This window comes from Canis lupus, chromosome 5 (assembly GCF_011100685.1).
Source record: "Canis lupus familiaris isolate Mischka breed German Shepherd chromosome 5, alternate assembly UU_Cfam_GSD_1.0, whole genome shotgun sequence".
Lineage (NCBI taxonomy): Eukaryota > Metazoa > Chordata > Mammalia > Carnivora > Canidae > Canis > Canis lupus.
The window spans coordinates 46,324,553-46,346,573 of NC_049226.1; the positions used below are offsets into that span (position 1 = coordinate 46,324,553).

Below are 22,021 nucleotides of genomic sequence, written 5' to 3' on the forward strand. Positions count from 1 at the left end.
TACAACCAGGGCCTACACTGGATACTGAGGATATAGTTCTGGCCTATAATCAACACCTACAGAGATGACACCATTCGCTGGCCCTTGAGTTTCTCATTTATACAATAAACTATCTGTTCCAGTTTTGTGTTACTTAGAAATGTGGCAATTCCCTTTATGCTTTTTCTAGGCCTCTTTATTAACATTTGAAATAGATGAAAGATGATTCTTGCAGCATTCTAGTGACACTTTTCAAGTAGTTACAAGTAATTCTCACTGGATGCAGTTTTTCACAGACATCCACATAGTTCTAGACTACCATATAATTTAGGGTGAATGAGTTTTCTGCAACTTCTTTCCCACTCCTTGCCCCTTAGCAGATGTCTCTGCTATATCATGGACACTCTTTCCCTTGGAAGCTGCAAGAAGTCATTCTCTTCATGGTACCCAAGGCTACCACTCCTAGTCTGGCTGAGATGGCAAGCAAACTTATAACTATTTACTGTCTTGGATTTCCACATATTTCACCAACATAACTAAAGAATATAGTGAAAACCTGCCAAAGTACTATTTGCTGTTGCTCATCAGCAGGGTGATTTGGCAACTGGGGCAGCTTTTCTGTCTGGCTTGATGATACAGCTGGAGAAGCAAAAGGAGTGAAGGATGGCATCTAGTGGGCAGGTGGACAAAAGGAAGGGCTGACTTCTCACCAGTTTCTTTCTCATCATTCTTTTTGGCAAGGCAAACCCAAAATTTGTTGCACAGAATCATTTGCCATATAAAAGCCTTTAAAACCAGTTTTTAAATTTCCATTTACCAGGCTATGGATATAGTTTTTTTTTTTGGGATATACTTTTATTACAGAATATTTCTTTAAAGTGGTAGTACCACAGAGCTCAATGGAAGGTTAAGTAATATAAATTGTTCATTCATTCATTGCACAAATAGTAACTGAGCAGAAAGGATACAGTAGTAGATGCTACAGTATACTGGTAGGTCAGAAATGTGGTCAGAGTGATGCAATAGGATACCTCCGTGTACTAACCAGCTTCAAAACTCAGGGAATGTTTGAGGGACTCCACAATAATCATGAAATGTTTGAAGGCACCAAAATGGATGCCTAATCGACATTGCTTGATTTGCACCAGACTCAAAGTGCTGTGGGGGAGCACTTGAACTTCCTCACAATTGTACAGACCCAGCTAATGGACTGGCAGACCCTGGAAGGGGACTGGAAAAAGAAACAGGGGACATCTGAAAGAAAAAGCATGTGAGAGATCCCTTTGGCAGAATGAGTCTGAACAGCAAGGCTTGCTATTAGGGAGATAATGACAGCAGCCGCTATGCCTGGCTGCTGTGCACAGCTGGGCAAGATATAGAGGAAAGAACTATGTCACTGGGGGCCCAATCCTCATTTGTGATGAACTCCTCTGGCATAAGGAGCCAACAGTATTATTCTGCTAACCACAAAGAGAACACAGAAGCAGTAGAAATGCTGGGTTAAATCATGAAGAGGTAAAACTAGGGTATCAAAAAACTACTCCACCAATACCAGTCAAGAAAGCAGAAAGATTGAAGAGCCTCAGGTATCATTTCCACATGGACTCTTAGAAGAAATACTTTCAGGGGTGATCTCTTCCAAACAAAAAGCTGAACACTTTGCTAATCAAGAGGAAAGGAGTCCCAGTTCAGTAAGATCTGGGGTACTGCAGGTGAAATCTGGGAAATATCCATCATAGAACAAAGAGTTAAAATCAGATGTCATATCTTTATGATGGGTAAATAAGTTTTAGTCAGTACCATCCATCCATATGACTAGAACATTTAAAACTACTAAGCTTATGATTGCTGATAATCTCTAAAGAACCACTTTTTAATTGTTTTTTTGATAACTGATTGGCTTGACAAACAGGTACAGTAGGAGAAATCTTAGGATGATTTCATTACTGAAAATGGATACAGAAAATACTATAACAGTTATTTGCTAAACCATTTATTTGCTATAAATGCATAATTAATAATTGGCAAAAACAATAAGGAGGCACTTCTTACATTGTATTGGTTGGCTGAAAAGTCTTAGAACTATTTGTTTGTACAGAGATTCATCTTTAATCAGCATTCGGGCTGCTTCCAAATTCACTGGATTTTCTAGAACTGGATTAGAAAGCATAACCTATAAGAAAAAATATAAACATTCTTAAACTCTTTTGCTAAAGCAAAAAGACAAGCCAACACATCCAACAGTAACAAGTGTTTATTACATGCCTACTCTGTATCCATCTGGAGACAGATACAAAGACAAATGAGACATGGCCCTTACTCTCAGGGAACTCTTGGTCTATCTTGGTTTTATTTTTTATTTATTTTTTAAATTTTTTTCTATCTTGGCTTTATACTGTTGTATATTCAAGAGCCAAATATTAGGATCAAAGTAAGCTACAAGTTCCTTCTTCTAGCCTATTCTTTTTTATCACATGAATTTTTTAAAATTTTTATTTATTTATGATAGTCACAGAGAGAGAGAGGCAGAGACATAGGCAGAGGGAGAAGCAGGCTCCATGCACCGAGAGCCCGACGTGGGATTCGATCCCGGGTCTCCAGGATCGCGCCCTGGGCCAAAGGCAGGCGCCAAACCGCTGCGCCACCCAGGGATCCCTCACATGAATTTAAATTTGATTTACATATAAAGGAAACTCAACATTAGGCAACACTGAAACATTTCCGTTAAAAAAAGAAGTGTAATTTTTAACATAACATATTATTTAGGTCATGGATAAACAAATATATGTAGTAAGGCTATGTATACTTCAACATCCCTCCAGATTATTGAATGATTAATTTGGTATCTATAGTTTTCTATTGCTGCTGTAACCAATTAGCACAAATTTAGCAGCTTAACACAATACAAATTTATTATTTCACATTTTGGTAGGCGGGAAGTCTAAGGTGGTTAGTCTGGTTTCTCTTTTCCAGATTTAACAAGACTAAAATCAAAGTGTCAGCTGGTTACACTCTCATCAGAGGTTCTGAAAGAATGTTTCCAAGCTCAGGTTGTTTTTAGCTGAATTCAGTCCCTTATCTTTGTAGGACTGAGATCACTGTTTCCTTGCTGGCTATTAGCTTGGGGCCATTCTTAGCTCCAAGAGGTCTCTCGCAGGTTACATTTGGACCCCAACATCTCACAGCAATTAAGGTATGAAAAATCCTTCTTATGCTTGGAATCTCTCTGATGTTTCCTCCTGCCACATACATTCTCCTCCCATTCTATTTCTCTGACTGACTCTTCTGCTTTCCTCTCCTATTGTTAAGGGGGTCACATAATTACTTTGGGTCTGCCTCTATAATTCAGGATAACCTTCCTATTTTAAGATCAGCTGATTAGTAACTGCAATTCCATCTGCAAAGCCCTTTAACAGCAGTAAGTAGATTAGATTGAATAACCAGAGGATGGAAGTCTTGGAGCAATATCTTTAAAATTCTGCCTGCTATAGTATATGTGCATCTAGACTAAATAGGGGTCCCAGAGTAACCAAAACTTTTCGGCCAGACCATGATCTTGTTTATCTAGCACCTCAAAATTATTATTTGCCCAAATTGCAAATATGTATTCAATAATTTCAGTATTCTGAATATTACAACATGCAAATTAGATAAGATGCAGCCAAGATAATAACTACTAGCACACCTAAGCATAGATGAAGGTCAAAATGGATAACTGTGACTTAAGTGTCATGGAAATGATGACACTCATCACTAATGAAAGCAATAATCTGTTGTCTGATATTTCAAAGGCAGTAAGAATTTACTGCTGTTATTTGAGTTTTCTGTTTGGAAAACACATTTGAGCTATATCTCCAAGAGTAAGTATTCTAAGTTGCTTAAATAAGGATTCAGTGTGGATTACACCAAACCTTTCAAAGTGGGTAGGAAGCAGATGAAATCTATCTTCAAGAACAAGTTTTTGGTCTTTAGCTGGAGTGATAATCCTACTCAGAGAGGCACATCTGGTAAAGTTTATTCAATAGTCTTCACATTGACACTGTGCCTAAGACCTTTTGATATTATGTGTACACAAGCTACTAAGTATACTTAATGATTTTTAATAACTGGAATATATTAAAATGTGTGAGTCAGACACCCTGCTAAAATAGTAAAAAGAAAAGGTCTTTTATTTTTTAATATTTTACTTATTTATTCATGAGAGACACAGAGAGAGAGAGAGAGAGAGAGAGAGGCAGAGACACAGGCTGAGGGAGAAGCAGGCTCCATGCAGGGAGCCCATTGCAAGACTCAATCCAAGGACTCCAGGATCATGCCCTGGGCTGCAGGTGGCACTAAACCGCTGAGCCACTCAGGTGTCCCAGGTCCAACTTTTAAATGAGCCATGTCATGTGATAGTGTGGAACAACAAAGCAGCTTTCCAGAGGAAAAGTACAAAAAAACTGGAGCATTAGTAAACAACAGCAACAATAGGTACTATTTATAATTTCCAATTAGTTAAGGCCTGTGAATTTGGAATTCCTTTTATGGATGGTGTTGCTATTTATCTTTGCATTAAGTACAAGTGTTCTTATCATCTTCTGTAAGATTATAAAAGTTTTAGGAGATGATTGGTATATTTAGACTTTAAATTTTTTACACACCATTTCAAAAAGCCACTCCCCTGGAAAAAATGTGATCATTATACATAATCTCATCTATTTTCTTTTTTAAGATTTTGTTTCTTTATTCATGAGAGAGACACAGAGAGAGGCAGAGACACAGGCAGAGGGAGAAGCAGGCTCCTCGCAGGGAGCCCAATGTGGGAGTTGATCCTGAGTCCAGGATCATGCCCTGAGCCAAAGGCAGATGCTGAACCGCTGAGCCACCCAGGCGTCCCTATATCTCATCTATTATTCAAAGGGAAGTACTCAGAAATTATGGTTTATTCGTGTACTGTCCATTACAGTGGGCACAAGCCATATGTGGCTATTTAAATTGAAATTAAACAAAATATATGAAAAAAACAGTACTCCTCAGTAACACTAGCAACATTTCAAGGGCACAATAATCAAGTGACTAGTGCCTACTGTATTGGACAGCATAGATATTGGATATTTCTGTCAGCACAGAAAGTTCTACTGGGAAGCACTGGCCTTGAGAGGGCTATTAGATAGCCATTAAAATATTAGATTCAACAATAGGAAAATTGAGATAAAATGGTCAGTGAAAAATAGGTTAAATAATTTATACATATAAACCATAATTGGAACAAAGTAAAAAAAATTCAGGTTCATTTTTTCATTAATGTTATTTAGCATTTACTGTCAGCATTGTCCTGGGTATTGGAGATGAACTGGACCTGCTTCCTGACCTCAAGGAGTTTGTAGTCCAGTAAGGGAAGCTTGCAATCCAATAGGGGAAGACAGGTAAGAAAACAGTATGTGTGTTACGGTATTATAGCCCTCTGACAGAAATTTCCTTCGAGTACCACGCAATGGGTGGGAGACAAAAGAAATCCCTCAAATACCAAAGCCATCAATTCGACCTCTCTGAAGAAAGTCCGGAAAGGCATCCCAGTGGAGGACTCATTGGCCCTGACTCTTCCAATGTAGGCAGCTGCTTCCCGGACAGACTGAGCAAAAGGGAAGGAGAAAATGAGTTGCCAGTCAGAAACTGGACTGAGCACTTTTTAAGATGCAAGACTCGCTTGGGTTTGTAACTTTAGAATTGAGAACTCTATAAATACTGTTTTTAAACTGGATTGAACCAAACACTGTGAGTGAAGAAAAGCATGAGATATAATAGGAATGGGGCTGCACTGTGCTGTTAGGGAGAGTCCGAAGCCCGGGTGTCAGGAAATAGAACTGACATTAACCTTGCAGTGAATGGGCAACTGAAAGATTACACAAAAATATGGGAGAAAATATTAGCGGGAAATGCTAATCACATTAGGGTTGGGGTTTTTCTTTATAACTTTCAGTGATTTTCTTTTCCTTTCTATTTTTTTTTTTTTTTTAAATTAGAGAGAGAGAGAGAACCAGTGCACGAGGGTGGGGAGGGGAAAGCGAGAAGGAAGAAGAGAGAAAAGTCTAAGCAGGCTCCCTGCTGAGCACAGAGCTGTGAAACAACGTTTTACTATTTTTTTTTTTTTAAGATTTATTTATGTGGGACACCTGGGTGGCTCAGTGGTTAAGCGTCTGCCTTTGGCTCAGGGCATGATCCTGGAGTCCTGGGATTGGGTCGCATGTCGGGCTTCCTGCATGGGGCCTGCTTCTCCCTCTGCCTGTGTCTCTGTCTCTCTCATGAATAAATAGGTAAAATCTTAAAAAAAAAAAAAAAAAAAAAAGGTTAAAAAAAAAGAGATTTTATTTATGCATTTTAGAGAGGGAAGGAGGGGCAAAGGGAGAGAGAGAATCTCAAGCAGGCTCCATGCCCAGTGCGGAGCCTGACTTGAGGCTTGATCTCACAACCCTGAGATCATGACCTGAGCTGGAATAGAGCCAGATACTTAATTGACTAAGCTACCAGGAACCTTCAGTTTTACTATTCTTAAGGCAGATTCTAATTCAGGTGGAATAGACAGAAATAGGACTCAAGTTGAAGGAATCCAAAAGATCAACCCCAGATATTTGCAAATTATGTTCACTTACTTTAGATTTTGCTCAAATGTCTCTTCCCAAACATGACCTAGCACATGTAGGTGCTCAGCACATATTTGCAGAGTGAATGAGTGAATATATTTGAACACTTAATCTTTAAAAAAGACTGCTTTCCTCGGTGCACTAAGATGGCTAGACAGAAAATTTTTTTTCAGAAATAAAAAATGGGATTTGTATTATAATTCTATGTGTTTGAGAGAATTCAGTTAAGCCAGAATATGTAAGTATTCTAGATAATCAAATTTAATAGATTATCTTCAGATAATATTAATGAGTAGGTACATGGAAACATTACTGAGCTGGATTATAGGTGGTCAAAGCAAGTGCTATTAAAATAATTTATTTTAGGACCAGATGAGAAAGGAGGTTCATTGAGGGTCAGAAATAACACAACACTGAGGCATGCTTCTAAGGACAATGTGTGAATCCAGGGGCAAAGGAGCATTCCAGAGACAGGTATCAATCTGAGAGGAAGACACAATCCCTGCTTTAATTGTTCACTGGGTTTGATATGAAAGTTTACAAAAGAGAAAGTAGCAAAGGATAAAGCTGAACATTTTAAATTGTAGCTATCTGATTCACCTTTCTGAGGAAGGCAACACTCATGAATGAGGAAAGATCCATTTCCGATATTATGAAGTCAAGTTAGAAGCCAAAAGAAAACTTAAGACTATATTTCTAAAATTGAAACCATCCAGTTCTTTTTTTTTCCCCAAAGATTTTATTTATTTATGAGAGACAGAGACAGATACACAGGCAGAGGGAGAAGCAGGCTCCATGCAGGGAGCCTGATGTGGGACTCCATCCTGGGTCTGTCTCCAGGATCATGCCCTGAGCTGAAGGTGGCTCTAAACCACTGAGCCACCTGGGCTGCCCCTATCCAGTTCTTTTTTTAAATAAAATATGTATTCTTTCATTGTAAAGGGCCTTAACTATCAATTTCACTTTAAAATAATAATCTTTCTAAGTTCTACTTTATAGCCTTGGTATAAAATTTCTATTGATTTAAAAAAGCTTATTCAAATCCTTCAAACAAACAAACAAAAAAACAAATCCTTCAAACATTTAAATATTCATTGCACATCTTATTCCTTATATTTTGAGTAACTGGGATAATTGACAGAATTAAAGAGTGTTATATTAATCTCTTCTTACCTGGAGAGCAAGTAAGATGCTGCTCAATGTATAGTTTGTATTCCACTTTTCAGGGTCATCCAAAAAATCTATACAGACTCGACCAGAATTTTGATCTACTGCATTAAAATAACACATGAATATTGACACATGTCATAAAATTATTTAAGATTTATGAACATCAAAATATCATAGGCAAAATCAGAAAGCAAAAGACAAAGCAGAAAAGTATTTTCAGTGAAGATGACGGATAGCTGATATAGTGTAGCTATTAAAAGCATGGGCTTTGGTATAAGATACACAGAGATCTGAATGTTGACTCCCTGACTTGTCAGCTCTGCAATGTTGAGCAATTTAACTTCACTTCTCTAGGTCTAACTTTCCTAATATGTGAAATGGGGATATGATGAAAGTACCTTCCATCACTGAAAAGAACTTAAAAATATTTAATAGAGTACCTGATGTCTAGCAACTTCCCCCCAAGTGATAGGTATCATTTTAATAACTGTCTTATTGATATATAAAAAAACTTCAGCAAATGAATAAGGGAAACATTTCTGCTATATTTTTAAAGTTTTTATTTATTTATTCATGAGAGCGGCAAAGACACAGGCAGAGGGAGGAGAAGCAGGCTCCATGCAGGAGTCTGATGTGTGACTTGATCCCAGAACTCCAGGATCACGTCCTGAGCCAAAGGTAGGTGCTCAATCGCTGAGCCACTCAGGCATCCCACATTTCTACTCTAATAGGAAAATATTGCAATAAAAAGTTAACTAAAAAGAAAATTTTGAGAAGGTGAAAAGAGAGGTGTTGGATTTGACACTGTACTGTAAAACTACAATAATGATAACTGCAGCGTGGGACATGAGATTAAACAATGTGGTAAGAGCCTTTAGAAACAAATCCTGGCCAAAAAAAAAAAGAAAAAGAAAAAGAAAAAAGAAAAAGAAAAAGAAAAAGAAACAAATCCTGGCATGTATTAAAATTGTTGTATGTTAAAAAATAAAATAAAATAAAATTGTTGTATGTTAAAAGTGCAATGATGACTCAGCAGCAAAAGAAGAGTATCAACAAATGGCATTAACAAGTGCTGTGAGGGCACCTGGGTGGTTAAGTAAGTGGTAGAGCATCTGCCTTTGGCTCAGGGTGGGATCCCAGGGTCCTGGGTCCTCCCCCACAGGGAGCCTGCTTCTCCCTCTGCCTATGTCTCTGCCTCTCTCTCTCTCTGTCTCTCATGAATGGAAAAATAAAATCTTTAAAAACAACAAGTGCTGTGCAAACAACTCATTGTCCTCAGGTTAGGCTTCCTTTCTTCCATCTCTTCTGGAATAAGGAGCACTATGTCTGCCCCCACCCTCACCCCCAGTCTCCATCCCTGTGGTTTTAGATAAATACGTGGTTGCCCACATTTTCCCCAGCCTTTCCTCCAGCAAGATGTGGCTATGTAACTATGTTGTAATCGTGGGATTTCAGCGGAAGGAAAGTGTGCAATTTCTAGATCATACTTCCTGAAGGAAGCTGTTCTGCCTTGTCTTTTCCTCTTCCCACTGGCTGGAAATGGCCACAGAGTAAAGTCTTACATCCAAAAATGATACCTGCACATTGAGGATGGTGAAACCTCTCTGCCAGCTTTGTTCTATTATACACAGAGCAGAAAGATACATAGAAGCTTGGCCTATGCCCTAACACAATTAATTAAATCAGTATTTTTTTAAATGGAGTTAAATGAGAAAAATAAGACTATGTAATAACTAAAAGAATATTAAAATGATGATTTGATTGTGTTTGGGGGAAACAATCATCTAAGTTTAAAGGTAACTGCAAGGGCAGCCTGGGTGGCTCAGGGGTTTAGCGCCGCCTTCGGCCCAGGGCCTGATCCTGGAGGCCTGGGATTGAGTCCTACGCCGGGCTCCCTGAGACATGAAAAAATGTTTAACTCACAAGTATTCAAAGATGAGCTTGTTAAAATTAACATTGAGATTTTTATCAAATTGGCAAAAAAAAAAAATGTCTTTGAAGTTTCAATGCTCAAATTTGGAGTGCTAAAATGAGGACTTTAGACACAGTGACTGGTAGAAGTGTAAAAAACATCCCAAAAGGGAACTTGGCTTTAGGCCTCTAAAGAGAACTATATAGAGCCATCCTTTGCAGTTTGGGGACTAATAAATAATACTCCTCTCCTCTCAAGCTTATGGATAAGGAGACAGACCTAAGTGTTGAAAGATGGAAGTGAAAAGATATCAGCTTTACTGTAGGTAAGACTGAATTGGAAAATGCATGTGATCTGTGGCCTTCATTGAGCTCCACAAAAGCTTCCTGCCCTCCCTTCTCCCCGCTGCTTTGAACTAAACACCCAAACTGATGGCCTACCTGTGTCCTGCCTGGAGAAAGAGAGAGGCCACCCATTCTAAGGGAAGACTGGTAGGAAAGAAAGTGCTGAGCCACAAATGTTCACTTTTTTCTCCTATTTCCCCAACAAGTAAGTCACTCAAGGACTGAGGGAGGGAAAGAAGAAAAATCACAGGTTTTCTGTACTTTCCCTTCTAGAGACAGAGGTTCTCTGTACTCTGTGGAAATGGAAGGTATAAGGACTCAGGGATGAGAGCACTGACCTCTCACTACATTTAACTGGTGACTCCACAGGTGTTTATGTTAAACAAGTAATAGCAAACGTACACAGTAAATTGTGTACCATTAATTTAATTTTATCCCTTAAAAATAAGTTGTTTTTTTTTTTAAGATTTTTATTTACTTATTCATGAAAGACACAGAGAGAAAGGCAGAGACACAGGCAGAGGGAGAAGTAGGCTCCCTGTGGGGAGCCTGATGCAGCACTCGATCCCAGGACCCCAGGATCATGCCCTGAGCAGAAGGCAGATGCTCAACAACTAAGCCACCCAGGTGCGCCCAAAATAAGTTTTAGTTACAAACTAATAATGTACTTGGAAAAAAATTATATAAATATACATAAAGTAAAATATGAAACCTCCCTTGCCTATTATGCCACTCTTTAGAGTTATTATCAGTTGGCCTGGAGGTGCCTAGGTGGCTCTGTCAGTTAAGCATCTGAGTCTTGGTTTCAGCTCAGGTCATGATCCCAGGTCCTTGGGATCAAGCCTTGCATCAGACTCCCCCTCTGCCCCTCCCCCTTATTCATGCACTCTCTCTCTCCAAAATAAATAAATAAAATCTGTAAAAAAATAAATTTACCAGTTGGTCTATACAAATATACATATAGACGTGTATAACTGTATTGTTTTTATTTTTTATTAAATGGAATTATATCTTACATATTCTCTGAGGTTTTTTTCATCTAACAATAAACATCAGCATTTTTATAGACATATTTATGAAAAAATACTGGAGCACCAGCTCTATGCCAGGTAGTGAATATTCTAGGAATACAGCAGTGACCAAAAAGTCTAGCTTTATATATCCACCTTGTTATGTATATAGCTGTTAAGATATTTTACTTAAAAATTCCTATATTAATGGACACTGAGATTATTTCCCTTTTCCCTATTTTCAAAATTTTTACTGGGAATAAGCATCTTTAAATATGAAACATACTCTTCCACACTGTGCTAGTTTATCTATGGAATAATTTATAAACACAGGATTACAGGGATTTAGGGCTATTTGCATTTTACAGCTGATTAGAAGCTGCCAAACTGCTTCCCAAAAAGGTCACACTAAGGTTATCATTATGTCAGAGTTTTTAACATTTTGCAAACATAAACGATGAATCATAATTGTTTTAATATGCATTCATTTTCTTACTAGTGAGGCTGAATATCTTTATGTTTATTTTTGTTATGTTTCTTCTATCAAATGTTTGTTTATAACCTTTGCCTGCTTTTTTATCGCTTTATTTTTTTCTTATTGATTCTTAAGCATTCTTTACATGTTGTAAGTATTCTATTTTACACGTTGCAAATATTGTCCCTTGGTTTGAAAAAGTCGATGTATTTTGTCTGTTTATAATATTGTTGGCTGTAGAACTTTTTTTTTTTTTTTTTTTTTTTTTTTGCTGTAGAACTTTTTAAAAGTTTAGTAGTTGTCATGCTTTTTTTTCACAGTTTCTAGGTTTTATCATATTTAGAAAAGCCTTCCTCACCAAGTTGATTAAAAATTCTATTCAATTTTCTACCTTTTTAGTATCTAAAACTTTTAGACTTTTTGATACATCAGGAATTCATTTTGTGTATAACTTCAATAGCAACCTAACTCATTTCTTTCTAATGTTAATTTGTCAGTGCATTTTTTTATCATTGGATAAATCAGAGCCAATGAGAATACTGAATACAAAAATAGTTAAGTTTATCATTTAGTCATTAAAAATAACCTTTTGAAGAATGTTTAGTAATGCAGAAATAAACATGTCACTTTATAAACTTCACATGTAGTCCTTAAACTATCCAAAAGAAATACATTTTTTTACTATGTATATAGTAAAAAAAAAAATTGTTTAAAAGTTAAGAGGAACAGCTCTCTGAATTTGGATTCAAGGTGATAATTTTTTTCTGTCTTTTTATATTTTCCCCAATAACCATGCTTACTAATTTAACCATAACAAGGTTGTTAAAAAGAAACATTTCTTAAAGATTTTATTTATTGATTTGAGAGATGGAGTGGGGAGGAACAGAGGGAGAGAGAGAGGGAGAAGCAGGCTTCCCACTGAGCGGGGAGCCCCAAGTAGGGCTCAATCCCAGAACCCTGGGATCATGACCTGAGCCCAAGGCAGATGCTTAAAGAACTCAGCCATCCAGGTGCCCCAAAAAGAAACATTATTAAACACTTACAAGGAACAAGGATAATAGGGACAGAATCCCAATGATAAAAATCTCATTTGGTCCTTACCATTTGGATGAAAAGGAATTGTTATGAATTTCACAACTGGAGGGACAAAATTGTACTGTGATGTAAAATGTATTGTCAGTTGGAAGAATAATCCTATAATAAAGAAACAAACATTTTTACTAAAGCATCATGTTGTACCGATTAACTGAAACCTGAAGATTCTCTATAGTTTAGCTTCTGAGGTCCCGAGAGTTTTATTAATAAGTAAATTGGATCACAGGGTACATAGAGTCCTCTAGATAATTTCATAGACTCCTCACAGTCTAATCTGTATTTTCAGCCTGTTTCCCACCAGGCCTTTTCATCCACTAACTCCATCCCTGAACACCCGCCCCTTTCACTGTATTGCTCTTATTTACTGAACTCACTCTTCCAGAACCGTCTCTTGTTTATAAGCTTTTGCCATGCTGTTTACTCAGACTGAATTTCCTTTCCCTTCTAAATCTGACAAACTCTTACCTGTTCTTCAGGACTCAACTCAAACGTTACTTCCTTGAGAAGCCAGCCGGTTCCTGACTTTCCAAGGCAAAATTAACTAATCCACTTTCTTCTCAGCATTCAAGACCCATTAATAGCACATGTTAGATGTACTGTAATTAGCCACTGACATTTTTCTCCCCTACTTCACTCAACAACTCTATTTTGTCAATCCACAAAGAAAGAGTGCATGGCCATTAAAGTTTATAGTGGCCCAGTCTTCTTGAGAATTTGATTTATGAAAATTTTGGGAAAAATCATAAAGGACAAAAATGAGAGATAACTGTGGGATTTTTATGCAAGTAGAAATTTTTATACCTATTCTTTGATTTCATGGAAGACTTACATGATATTCCCAAATGATATGCTTTATTGCATCTGCTTCTTAAAAAGTGTAATGACATTAAAATTTGGCATAAGGGAAAATTCAAACCTAAAATTCCCATCTACATTGACAAGTGACAAAAAATTAAGCCACATGATGAAAAAATAACGTGAATTCCTCTGGAAATCTAGAGAATTTATATACCGTAATCTTATTATACATGTAAAGAAGATAGGCTAATAATGGTATAAAGACTTTTAAGGGGATCCCTGGGTGACTCAGCGGTTTAGCGCCTGCCTTCAGTCCAGGGCGTGATCCTGGAGTCCCGGGATCGAGTCCCATGTCGAGCTCCCGGCAGGGAACCTGCTTCTCTGCCCCCGCCCCTCTGTCTATCATAAATAAATAAAATCTTAAAAAAAAAAGACTTTTAAAAAGTAAATTGGTTTTGAAAATACAGACCATGCCAAAATGTATTCTGTAGACCTTCAATATTGGCTCCCCATTCCATCAGATCTTCACTTACAGGAAAGGCAGTAATACCCTTTAGTTAAAAAAAAAAAAAAAAAATCAAAGCAGAAGTAAACGTTAAATTTTGCAGCTTTGAAAATCAGATGTCAAGTTATAATGAATTCCAGAAACTCCACATTTTCTTTTCCTGATAAATTTATTTGTTGATTTAGGAAAATGTTATATATTTTATATTGTTTGATTACGCAGAAGTTAAGGTAGATTCCAAGAAATGCATACAACAATAAATTCATAATAAATCATAAGCATGAAAATCACAAGTGGGACTACAAAGCCAAGATTGAGATGTGGCTTATATAAATCAATAGCCAACTGAAGATTCCAAACAGAAAAGAAGGAAATAGTTGGAAAGATGCATCTTCAAAGCTTCAAAAAACTATATGGATGCTCTATGGAGGGCATGAAGAAAAGTTTCATTAAGAAAGACACAACTCCAAAATTACTCTGTGTATAAAAATAAAATTTTCCTTCACTTGAGTTAATGTCCCAATGGAGGGATGACAATCTATTTCATGGAAAAGTTTATCGTTTATGCTGAGGGATAGAGTTAGATACAGTCAGCAAATATTTCTGAGCAACCAACATAGTTATTAAGTATGTTAAATGCTGGGGACATCTGGGTGGATCATCAGTGGTTGAGTGTCTGCCTTTGGCTCAGGGTGTGATCCTGAGGTCCTGGGATCGAGTCCCACGTCAGGCTACCTGCATGGAGCCTGCTTCTCTCTCTGCCTGTGTCTCTGCCTCTCTGTGTCTCTCATGAATAAATAATAATTTTAAAAGTATATTAAATGCTAGTCTGGATAAACATTTTATCTCTATTATCTACATTTTTTATAGTTACATATCACGTTCTCTCTTCAGCAAATTCTCTTTTACCAGAGAACCACAGAGTTCAGGTAGAGCAGAAACAACATTAAGTATTAGGTTCGAACATCTTGGATGTTTGTTGTTGGACTCAAGAGTTGTTCCTAACATCTCCAGTGAAGACAACACTTCTATAGCAGGGATGGAAATAGAACAGTGCCCGTGAACTACCTACACCTGAAGCAAGTGTTGGTAGTCCTCGAAGCCCTCCCTCCAAGGTGGCTTTCTTTCTGTTCCCTTAAGCACTCCCTCCCCGCCTTCCCTTTTTTATTCTCCACACCATAAGCGACACACATGGCCTGTCGCACTTATGGACCTCACTGTGGGGGGATTCCCGGCAAAGCCTTCCTCTGTGTTGTAATTATAAAGGAAAGGCACCTAGGCGTTATATCTGATAGCCTTGGGTGGAAAAAAGTGCCTTAGACAGCGAGTAGTAGAACTTAAGAGCAAGGGCTTTGGGATCAGAAAACCCTGGGATGGGATCCTGGGGCCAAATTTTTACTGAGCCTTTCTGGGACTTAGGCTTCTGGTAGATAAAACCAAACACTACTTATTTAATAATGTAATTCATGAGCACACCCTGTCTCTACTAATCACTACCTGATATTCGAGGTTTAAATACACACAAATTACCACAATGTGCTCCATATTTTTAACTATTATGATTATGAAGTAATAATTCTTATTAAAAAGTAGATTCTGGGCAGCCCCGGTGGCCCAGCGGTTTAGCGCCGCCTTCAGCCCAGGGCGTGATCCTGGAGTCCTGGGATCGAGTCCCACATCGGGCTCCCTGCATGGAGCCCGCTTCTCCCTCTGCCTGTGTCCCTGCCTCTCTCTCTGTGTGTGTCTCTCATGAGTAAATAAGTAAAATCTTTAAAATAATAATAATAATTATTATTATTATAAAAAGTGCAATCGATTCATTAATAATACTGCCGTGGCAAATTAGGTCTAACTAAATTATGCCTTACAGAATAAACACGGATCAAAATGCTTTTAAAAACCTGTACCCCAGAGGCACCTGGGTGGCTCAGAGGTTGAGCTGCTCTGCCTTTGCCTCAGGTGGTCACCCTGGGGTCTGGGATCGAGTCCTGCGTCGGGCTCCCTGCATGGAGCCTGCTTCTCCCTCTGCCTGTGTCTCTGCCTCTGTGTCGCTCATGAACAAATAAATAAAATCTTAAAACAAAAAACAAAAAACCTCGTACTCCCAACAAAACACACCTCTCCAGGTTCCCACACTCACCTTAAAATCGTTCTCCTTCAACTCTTGGAAGTCTCTCTCCAGCAAGAAGTAAGCTCTGCAGTGCATGATAAGGCTCTGGCACCCGTCCCCACACTCCTAGGCTTCACTCGGAGACAGATGCCTGAGACTTTGGGTCGCTCGGCACACCTGGCCAGCTCACAATGACTTGTTTCCTAGAGCCCCAGAAGGCTCTGTCCTCCCGAGGGAAGCGGCTCTAAGCTGGACTTACAACAGTGACTTACTTTCCTTTTCTCCTCTGACTCCACCAAACTTCCCCAACGGCGGCGTGTCACGCGGCGCCAGCCCACAGCCCAGCCTCAAGGCAGACGCGGGGGAGCACCTGGGCCAACCCGTGAGGTGCGTGCGTGACGCGGGGACGCCCGGCGGAGCGCAGGGCCGCACGGTTGAAGTTAGGGAGCGCGGTTAGGCTACGCCTCACAGGTGTCGCCGGGCGCCCGCTTCCCGGGAGGTCGCAAATTGGTTGCTAAGCGACAAGACCCTGAGGGAAAGTTGTGGCACTTGGCCGCCCCGCATCCAATCAGCGACGGGGGGCGGGCCTCTGGAAACCCTCGCAGCCAATCGTCTAACCGTTTCACTTTGACAGGCTGTGAGATCCGTTGTCAAGGCAACACCCGCCCGCCCCCTCACCACGCCAACTCAGTCCAACAACGTGGAGTGTACCCAGCTAGTGTAAGACGGTGGGGATAAAGCCCTGGGATCTTTCAGAAGCCTTCACTCGAAGTCCTCTGAAATGTTTTCCTTTTTCTTTGAACATTAGAAACTATCAGGTCACGAGTGATCACTAGGCACAAGTCTGAGTTTATTAATCGTAACTTACATAGCAACGTATTCGTAATACGTTCGCGTACATTGTTATGTCATCGTACCTTGGGGGGGATGTTCCAGGAACAGGGACGTACTTAAAATGTCTCAGGCTCCCATCCTTTGCCACAGGGTTTCACTCCTGCTGTTCCTCCTATCTAGACGTTTACCACAACCCTTCCACCCTCTCTCCCTCCATTTTTCCTTTTCTCATCTTTCGGATTTAAATTTGCCCACGATTCCTTATGGGAGCCCCTAAAACAAGACTAGATTCCTCTCTTTTGTGATCCTAGAGGACCCTGTATTTATCTCCTCATTAACATTTATCACATTGCGGACAGTCCAGGTGGTTCAGCGGTTTAGCGCGGTCTTGGGCCCAGAGCGTGGTCCTGGAGTCCCGGGATCGAGTCCCGCGTCGGGCTCCCTGCATGGAGCCTGCTTCTCCCTCTGCCTGTGTCTCTGCCTCTCTCTCTCTGTCTCTCTTGAATACATAAATAAGTCTTAAAAAAAAAAGTAATGAGAGTGTAGCAAGTAGTCAAGGGTTGTACAAGATGGTCAGGGAAGGCCTCTGTCTGAAAAGGAGTCAGCTTTATGAAATTGAGGGCAGATACTTCCAGGAAGATGAAAATACAATAGTTCAAGTCAGGAAAAACTAGGCTTAAAAAAGGAACTAGGAAAGACTTGAGTAAGGGTATGAGTGAGATGTAATTAGGGTGGGGCCTTATAGGATGGGAGGTTTGGGTTTTATTTGAATAGCCACAGGAACCCATTGGATGGTTTTAAGTCTGAGAGCATCATGCTCTGATTTACATTTACAACATGACTTTGGCTGCTTTGTGGGGAATGGATTGGGGAGGGGGGAGATCTTTTAGAAGACTCCCTGTTCATTTTTTTTTTTTAGAAGACTCCCTGTTCAATTTCATCATGTCCAGGTATGATAGCTTACAAATTCCCAACAATATATTAATCTTACTAACATTTTGGCATGATAAAATGATTTTATTCTATATTTCGTAAAACTGAATATAAAGGAACTTTTCCATTTAAAACATCAACTAGGATCTAAGATTGATTTTTGGGGGGCTGCCTTTTAAATCCATCGGATTTTAACTTGGATTTATGCAGGACTGTGAATGTAAGGTTGAAAGTGAAGACACAGCACTTCAGTGAGGAGAGAATGTACCAAATTTGGGAGTTTTAGCTAGATTTTTTGATGCTATCATGGTGGTCCTGTGACTCCTTCAACTCCAGTAGGGGAATACTGTGATAGTAAATGTAGGATCCTTTGTTATGTCTTTAGAATTCTGTTCTAGGAGCCCCTGGGTGGCTCAATCAGTTGAGCATGGGCTCTCGATTTCAGCTCAGGTCCTGATCTCAGGGGTGAGAGTCTGCTTGAGGTCCTCTCTCTTCTCCCATCCCTCTCCCTCCTCTGATCCTCTCTCAAAAAAAAAAAAAAGAAGAAGAAGAAGAAGAAGAAGAAGAAGAAGAAGAAGAAGAAGAAGAAGAAGAAGAAAAGAAGAAGAAGAAGTTTTTTTTAAATTTTGTTCTAGGGGAAATTATGTTAAGGTAAAATAAAAAGGTAAATTAAAGGGTAGCCCTGGTGGCTTTGAAGTTTAGTGCCGCCTTCGGCCTGGGATGTGATCCTGGAGACCTGGGATCGAGTCCCACGTCAGGATCCCTGCATGGAGCCTGCTTCTCCCTCTGCCTTTGTCTCTGCCTCTCTCTCTCTCTCTCTCTCTGTGTCTCATGAATAAATAAATAAAATCTTTTTTTAAAAAAAAGGTAGATTAAAACATTATTTGTTCTGAAGTTTAAGAAATTGGTATTTCTAGCAATGAAATGAATTTAATGCAATGAAAATCAAGTTAGTGGATTCTCATTTGACCCCTCCTGGACCTCTCCTTGGGACTTCAGCCCAGTATACTCAATCGCCTGGTTCTCAACCAGCTGTTTCAAAGACCATTCAAATTCAAAATGTCCAAAATGAACTCATTATCTTTCCTCCTTTCCACTAGCCTTCTGTTTCATTTTGTTCATGCAGTTTCTCAAGCTGGAAATCTGAAGGCCCCCCTGACTCCTCTTCCTCATAACTCACCCTCAAGACCTGCTGCTTTTCTAGCTTCTTCTCAAGCCTTATCCCCGGTGCCCAAACTCACAGCCTTGTTATTTCTTGCTAGAACACAGAACATCTTCATACTATACTCTGCCTCCAGACTTGTGTGTGATGATACCTTATAGTAACGTATAGAAACTAACATGTCATTATGTAATTCTCTGCTGAAAATAGTGCAAGAGATCCCCCTCACCACCCCAGCTTACCTTACCTCCATCTACAGGGTTTTAAATGTGGATTGACCTCTGGGGGTGTGGGTCGGGGGTTATATTGTGGGCAACCTTGTATGTGTCTGTATATCTATTATGGGTACGTGTGTGCACATTGCCTTTTCTTTTGGTAGAATGGGGTCATGGAATGCATTAATTTTAATACTAGTGATGTAAGGGTCAGCCCAGGTGGCTCAGTGGTTTAGTGCCGCCTTCAGCCCAGGGCCTGATCCTGGGGACCCGGGATCGAGTCCCACGTCAGGCTTTCTGCATGGAGCCTGCTTTTCCCTCTGCCTGTGTCACTGCCTCTGTGTGTGTATGTGTGTGTGTGTGTGTGTGTCTCATGAGTAAATAAATAAAATCTTAAAGAAAAAAAACAAGAAAATTAAAAAAAAAATACTAGTGATGTAAAAAGCTTAAGAAACCATGCACTACAGGGTTAAATCCAAGCTTCTTAACATGTCTCTGCAAAACCTCTTGTGATATTATTCCTATCAATCCTTCCTTTAGTGATGCCCACTCTGCTTCACATTTGAAGCAGCAGCATCACTGAACTGCTTGTCTTTTCCCTGTAGCTACCATCTTGCCTAAGCTCTCTACCTGGATTTTCTTCCTCTTCTTCTTTATCTGGCTAACCAGCTCTTCCACATGTAAAAAGACATAAATTCCTTCTCAGAATCTTCCTGCAGCATCACAGTGGGTTGTGTTCTCATTTAACCCCGGGCGCATCTTTGTGGGTCATTACTGCATTATTGTGAAATGATCTCTTTGTGTGGTTTTCTTCCTCACTAGAATGTAAATTCCTAAGGGCATGGAGACCCGTTTATTCATCACTGCATTCCCAGCACCAAGCACCTGACTCAGAGGGACATCACTCTATGCTGATTGAATTAAACTGAGCAGATAAAAAATTGGGGGGCCAGGAGAGTGACCCTTCCATGACAGAACGAGACATAAGCCGAGGAAGGGGTTTGCAGAGATGTGGGGTGGTGGGTGATTTAGAGGAGTTTGTTCGGCCCAATGGGCACATAGCATGTTCAAGTTGGGAGGCTAGTGACAAAGTAGTCACGGAGCAGAAGAATCACTGTCAGTAGGAGCCCACCAAGCAGAGGGGCTGGAGAGGTGCAGGCAGGGTGGAGATTGTAAGTTCAACCCCAGGGCACCGAAAAGAAGGTGCAGACACTTAGAAAGGTCTGCAACCACTGGGTCTCGAGGGACAAACAGGTTAGAGCTCCTGGAACAGGTTTGGGAATGAAATTGCTGGGAAAGACAGCTTCCTGCCAATCTGCCTCTGGGGGCTTGGCTTTGTTGTATTTGGAGGTACTAAATAAATGGGATCACAGTTGTACTCGATGGCTGGCCAACACCCCGTGTTTTTACAATTAGCTTAGCTCCTGCGAAGATGGGAGATGGGCTTTGGTCACAGGCTCCTGTGCTGATAAGTGGAACTGGGGCCTCAGTGAATGGTGGGAGTGAGATGTGTGTGCACGCATTGAGCATGTGGGTAGCAACTGGCTAGGTGTGCTTCTTGCATGAATAGCAACAGAGCTGGAGACCAGTAGCATCTGCTATTCCGACATCTGAGTTACTTAAAATTGCAAACTTCTAAGTAGAAGCCTATCTGAAAATATTTTCTCCACATGGACTCACCTTCCAATTATAGTACATACTTTAATAATATTTCCATGTACATGACAGCATTGAAGTTGTGTCCTCGCCACTTATTATTCCTAAGCCATGTCCTTCTCTGCCTTGTTCATCAGATTTGTTGATTGTGGGTGTTTTAGATAAAGCAACACAATTGGGAAAACAGGAGAATAAATCCCATCTGTAGTCCTTCCATTGTCTTAGTTTAGTAGTTAGTCTGGGTAAATAATGTGTGCTCTCAGGACAGACCTGGATTGTCTCCCAAGATACCTATGTTTTAATAATAGCCAGCATGGCCTTGAAGAAGTTACTTAGGCTCCCTGTACCAGCACATTCTCACTTGTAGTGGAGGGTGCAGCCAGTAATGATACCTACTTCTCAGAATGACCAGGAAGCTGAAAGCAGCAATCGCTGCCAAGCCCCCAGTCACCAGCTGGCACAGATTGATAGGCAACACCCATGCTTACCATGTGCCAGGCACAAGGTTCTAAGTGCTCTTGGGGAATTCATTTCATCCTCAGAAACAGCTCTATGAGGTAAGTACTAGTATGATTCCAATTTTTGCAGAAGAGGTAAGTGCACAGTCACATAGCTGGAATGCAGCAGAGCCAGGAGGCGGCCCCACCAGTCTCCAACTCCAGATTCCATGCTTTTAACCACTTGGCTAGCCAGCCTCACAAATGTCTCGTGGTCAGGCAGCCCGGGTGGCTCAATGGTTTGGCACCTGCCTTCGACCCAGGGCCTGATCCTGGAGACCCGGGACTGAGTCCCACATCAGGCTCCCTGCATGGACCCTGCTTCTCCCTCTGCCTCTCTCTCTCTGTGTCTCTCATGAATAAATAAATAAAACCTTAAAAAAAAAATCAAAAGTCTCATGTTCTATCAAGTGAGCTCTCTGGCCTTCTTTAAAAAAAAAACTGCTACTCTCAATAGTTTGTGTGTGCGTGTATCTGTTATTTTTGTTTTTGCTATTTTGGTGTATCCATTTCCAGCTGTATTTCTACTTGTTTGCTTTCTGAGTTTTCCTCTGCTAAAATGTAAACCCAAGAAAGCCAGGCCACTGCTCTGCAATAATACAGTGCCTGGCATGTGATAAAGCCCCAGTGGGAATCTATTCATTGAATGTGATTTCTGTCTTCTCTTTTAGATTATAAATTCATCAACACCTCAGTCTGACTT

At 40.0% G+C, this 22,021-nt stretch overlaps 1 protein-coding gene across 44 annotated transcripts in view; it reads right to left on the reverse strand.

Moving 5' to 3' along the window:
* Positions 1 to 16,555, reverse strand: part of UBE2U (ubiquitin conjugating enzyme E2 U) — a 50,226-nt gene extending 33,671 nt beyond the window's left edge. For 8 of the 44 annotated variants that reach the window (XR_005359668.1, XR_005359666.1, XR_005359662.1 and 5 more), the window contains exons 1-6: positions 16,052 to 16,537; positions 13,876 to 13,957; positions 12,615 to 12,707; positions 7,776 to 7,873; positions 5,489 to 5,593; positions 2,032 to 2,152 (exon numbers count right to left, since the gene is read on the reverse strand). Coding sequence is in view for 35 of the 44 variants with exons in the window: in XM_038537262.1 (XP_038393190.1) it covers positions 2,032 to 2,152; positions 5,489 to 5,593; positions 7,776 to 7,873; positions 12,615 to 12,707; positions 13,876 to 13,957; positions 16,052 to 16,117 (565 nt within the window). In the remaining 9 variants the exon portion in view is untranslated. Of the gene's footprint in view, positions 1 to 2,031; positions 2,153 to 5,488; positions 5,594 to 7,775; positions 7,874 to 12,614; positions 12,708 to 13,875; positions 13,958 to 16,051 lie in introns of those variants that run through there. The other 36 variants (XR_005359664.1, XM_038537243.1, XM_038537258.1 and 33 more) reach the window with 30 other exon arrangements.
* Between the last annotated feature and the right edge of the window lie 5,466 nt (positions 16,556 to 22,021).